This window comes from Ascaphus truei, chromosome 11 (assembly GCF_040206685.1).
Source record: "Ascaphus truei isolate aAscTru1 chromosome 11, aAscTru1.hap1, whole genome shotgun sequence".
Taxonomy (NCBI): Eukaryota; Metazoa; Chordata; class Amphibia; order Anura; family Ascaphidae; genus Ascaphus; species Ascaphus truei.
Window position 1 is genome coordinate 49,021,099 of NC_134493.1, and position 4,847 is coordinate 49,025,945.

The following is a 4,847-nucleotide window of genomic DNA, read 5'->3' on the forward strand; positions in this document are numbered from 1 at the left end:
TCTATCTATCTCTATCTCTATATATCTATATATCTATATATCTATCTATAGATATATCTATCTATCTATCTATCTATCTATCTATCTATCTATCTATCTATCTATCTATCTATATATATATATATATATATAGCAACTGTAAATATTACTGTATGTTCATTTGCATGTCTTAGACAGGTCTGCAACCCTGTCTTTCCCCATTGTCACCCAGCATACAGCACTTCCACTGCAGCAAGGGATTCTGGGAAATGACATGCAAATGAGCACTCAGTGCCACCTTTTGTCTCAAGCTCATATTACACAAGCCAATCCTCAAGCCAATGCATGCTGTTTTAAACACAGCTTTTAAACAGAGGCTGGGATGAGATGCACAGCCATTAGACCTACTCACATACATGTTTCAACCTTGATGGGTATCATCAGTGTGAGGCTGGTCTTAATGGCTAGCAGGTTTGAGACTAGACTAGGTAATCACCACTGTCATTAAGGTTATGGTGGGTAAAAAAAGTGACAAAAACCCTCCACAGTAAAGCATAAAGCAACTGTAAATATTACTGTATGTTCATTTGCATGTCTTAGACAGGTCTGCAACCCTGTCTTTCCCCATTGTCACCCAGCATACAGCACTTCCACTGCAGCAAGGGATTCTGGGAAATGACATGCAAATGAGCACTCAGTGCCACCTTTTGTCTCAAGCTCATATTACACAAGCCAATCCTCAAGCCAATGCATGCTGTTTTAAACACAGCTTTTAAACAGAGGCTGGGATGAGATGCAAAGCCATTAGACCTACTCACATACATGTTTCAACCTTGATGGGTATCATCAGTGTGAGGCTGGTCTTAATGGCTAGCAGGTTTGAGACTAGACTAGGTAATCACCACTGTCATTAAGGTTATGGTGGGTAAAAAAAGTGACAAAAACCCTCCACAGTAAAGCATAAAGCAACTGTAAATATTACTGTATGTTCAAGCTTGTGTAATATGAGCTTGAGACAAAAGGTGGCACTGAGTATATATTATAATCTCTGTGGTATTATATGTAGCATGGCTGGTCCAGACTGCCTCTCTACCCTCTGTCATGTAAGCCCCTAGGAGCTCTAGGCTGAGACAGGCTATCCTGTGGACATTGACCCCCCCCCCCCTCATGCTGACTCTCTGAGTGACAGAAGAGGTGGTGCCACAAGGGTCTGTGTACAGCCAATAGTGGTACAGACCTTGTGCCCTCCCCTTCTGGAGTCTCAGAGAGGAAGTGCCAAATTATAGTTCAGTTCACTTCTACCCCTCCTGTTGAGAGGATTTGTGTGCTGCTCCTCCCGGCTGGGAGAGAGCCAGGCCAGTCAGTCACTCGTGGGCTCAAGACTCAAGACTACCAGAGAGCCCAGCACCATCGAGAGGTCTGGGATCCGCTGTGACCTATCTGCTTCCGCTGCGTAACATCTGCAGTGTGCCAAATAAAGCATCCCTTCCATATACCCCTGCCTGAGCTCTCAGTCTATTGGGTAGGGGTATGGATGAAATCTGCCCTAGTGGGGGACTGACTCTGGAAATCCTGGAGCCCACTGGAGCTGAAGGCGCTGACACCCTGAGTTGAACATCAAGATCATCAAAAGCCTGTCCTGTTCCCCACACCATCGCGGACTACTCAGCTCTCCTGGACCCTCACAGGTTTGACTGCACCACAGCAGCAGTAACTAGTAGTGCCATCTCACAGAGAGGGGGGAGGGGAAACTGTGTTACATGTATCATCACATATTACATATGTAGTACACAACTATAACGACAACTATATGGCATTATATAATCACATATTATATATGTATTACACATGAACAATAACAATAGCTATATGGCATTATATAATCACATATTATATATGCATTACACATTAACTATAACAATAGCTATATGGCATTATATAATCACATATTATATATGCATTACACATTAACTATAACAATAGCTATATGGCATTATATAATCACATATTATATATGCATTACACATTAACTATAACAATAGCTATATGGCATTATATAATCACATATTATATATGCATTACACATTAACTATAACAATAGCTATATGGCATTATATAATCACATATTACATATATATTACACGTTAACTATAACAACAACTATATGGCATTACATAATCACATATTATATATGTATTACTCATGTAATTATCATAGTATTGTATGTTATTTACTTATGCCATTATAGTATTGCATACATTGTAATTGTTCTTATAAGCCTGTTTATGCAAGCTAGTAGTGTATGTTTGTATAGACAATATCACTTAAAGGTAATATATAACAAGGTGCCGCAGTCTAATCCAGCCTTCTGCTACATCCTTATGTTGCTTTAACAGCCCCCTTCCACTCCTAAAATAAACTGGACTGGCCTTATGTCTTTTCCAAATTAGAGAGAAAAATACAAGCCGTTTACCCCCAGTCATTCTTCTTCACATATTTCTCCCTTCTTTCTTACATTCTTCCAGTTATATTTAGAAATGATGAAACATTCGCTGGTGAATCACATGTTATCTGTGGAGATATCTTTGTCCTCATTGGAATAGGAATTGGTATTTCTCTTGGAAAGAAAGAACTTGTTTGTTTTGTCTCCAGCCCTGAAAGGTCCCCTGGTTTTTTTTCTGCAGATTAAACCACACACCTGGGACCTGAAGTTGGCATCAGGTCAATCTTAAAGGGCTGATACAGGCTGTGGTTATGAATACATTCCCTGATTGAGAGGGGGTGCTGTCCCCCTTAACAATTAATCTGTAACATTGTGTCTGCTTCCTCATATGAACTAACACACTGCTTAATGCTTTTTTTTTTATTGCATGAATGTGGTTTTAGTCTCAAGATGATTCCTGGTCATCATCAATTACAATCCATGTACATAATCAGATAGAGCCCCTGGCTGCCTTTTATCAATGTCACTGTATATAATCTATTGTGAAGATATGGATTACATGAAATCTGAGTTTGTGCATTTTAATGCCTGTGGTGGAGCTCTCAAATACAAGCTTTTCTTCCCCAGTGAGAATGAAAAATGTTGATCCCCTGTAAAAATAAAGAGAAACTTTACTTGTTTATTGCAGTGCTGTTTTTTCCCTACTGTTTGTGCACAGCAGCGCTGAGAAAGGGAAATGATTGAGGTTCTCTTGTCCTCACCTTGCACAAATTAAAAGCCCAACCCTCTTCATCCCTTGGAAGCACCCTCGCCTTACTCACAAGCCATGTCATCCCTCCCTCAGCACAGCCACTACTCCTCCTCTATCTATTCATCCCACTCCCTCCTCCTTCTCTCTCTTTATACTACTCCAAACAATCCAGAATCCCCTCTGCTTTCCTCGATTCCACAAGTGCTGATCAGTGAGAGCTGCACTGGCAAAGAGAAGAGATCACTGCAAGGAGAGAGAAAGAGAGAGAGAGAGAGAGAGAGAGGAAGCAGAGGATTGTCACACCTCTCAGGTGAGGACCTCACTAACCAGCTGTGATATTAATGAGGAAGCTGGACTGATGGGCTGAGGTCCTCTGTCTTCTGCATATGGTTGGCTCTCACCACTTTGGATATTCTATCTCAAGATAAAGGAACGCAATTACTTATCATGAAAGGGATCCGGGCGATATTCTATTACTTCTTAGTGGACCTCCTTACTTTGCTCTGTTGGGCACAGGGGAAAGGTGGACAACACTTTGGAAGCACTGTGGTGGTATCTGATGTCAACCTTTCCAACCATGGAGATCAGGGGTCAACAGAGCCTCCTCAGACTGCTGAGGGGTGCAGGGGGTATTTCGACGTCATGGGGCAATGGGACCCTACATTTAACTGCAGCTCGGGGGAATTTCTCTTCTGCTGTGGTACTTGTGGCTTCAGATACTGCTGTAAGTTCAAACAAGCCAGGCTGGATCAAAGTACCTGTACTAACTATGATACCCCAGTATGGCTAAATACTGGGAAGCCACCTCCAAGGATTGAGGATCCTCTGCACGATCCCACCAGGGATAAAACGAATTTAATCGTCTACATCATTTGCGGAGTTGTGGCTGTCATGGTCCTTGTTGGGATTTTCACCAAATTGGGACTGGAGAAGGCGCAAAGACCTCAAAGGGAAAACATGTCAAGGTAGGTCACAATGAAGCACTTATCCCCTATCCACATTCAGATATGTCCTATTTGGACACCTTATTCCGTAACCTGTCGAGGTATGGCACAATTACACCACAACCCCCTTTGCATCTAAGTGTTAACCTTATTTAAGCGCTTACCCCTTTAGGTTTTCAAGTGAGATGTAATTAGGAATGCCCCCACTTCAATATTATTGAGATCTGTAGGACCCTTCTGCTTGAGGATCTAAATCTTATACATGTCCCTGCTCAGGTAATAAATAATTACTCCCCTTATGTTAACGATTCGTTGTTTAAAATGTACAGTAACTAAGGGAATTGGATACTAGTGTAGATTACAGTATGTATGAGCAGATGTCCACTATCTTCTTTCTCCTTTAACCTATTGAATCATGCATTCTTCTATAACATTACTGTGATATAAAGAAACATATCCACCACCCACACCGGTGGTATATTCATGTGTTACTGTTATATAAATCCTGGGGTTTAAGTCAAAGTGGGGAGCAGTCAATCTCGGATTGGATATTAAAAGTGCTAAAGAAAGGCAGTGGTGGAAAATACACCTGCACACATTGTGTGTCATTGGTGACATTTATTGTTGCCAAATACTCGATGCAATGTGCTGTTCTTATTCTGCATGGGATACAAGCCGGTAACCTAATTGTTTATATGATTAGGAATACAATGCAGTATAAGGAAGGGAA

The 4,847-nt window shown here is 41.3% G+C and overlaps 1 protein-coding gene across 1 annotated transcript in view; it reads left to right on the forward strand.

The window, feature by feature from the left end:
• Positions 1–3,238: 3,238 nt before the first annotated feature.
• The window catches only part of SHISA9 (shisa family member 9), a 253,607-nt gene continuing 251,998 nt past the window's right edge, over positions 3,239–4,847 (forward strand). The window contains exon 1 of the mRNA XM_075566138.1: positions 3,239–4,138. Coding sequence (XP_075422253.1) covers positions 3,621–4,138 — 518 coding nt within the window. The 5' untranslated portion in view covers positions 3,239–3,620. The remainder of the gene's footprint in view (positions 4,139–4,847) is intronic.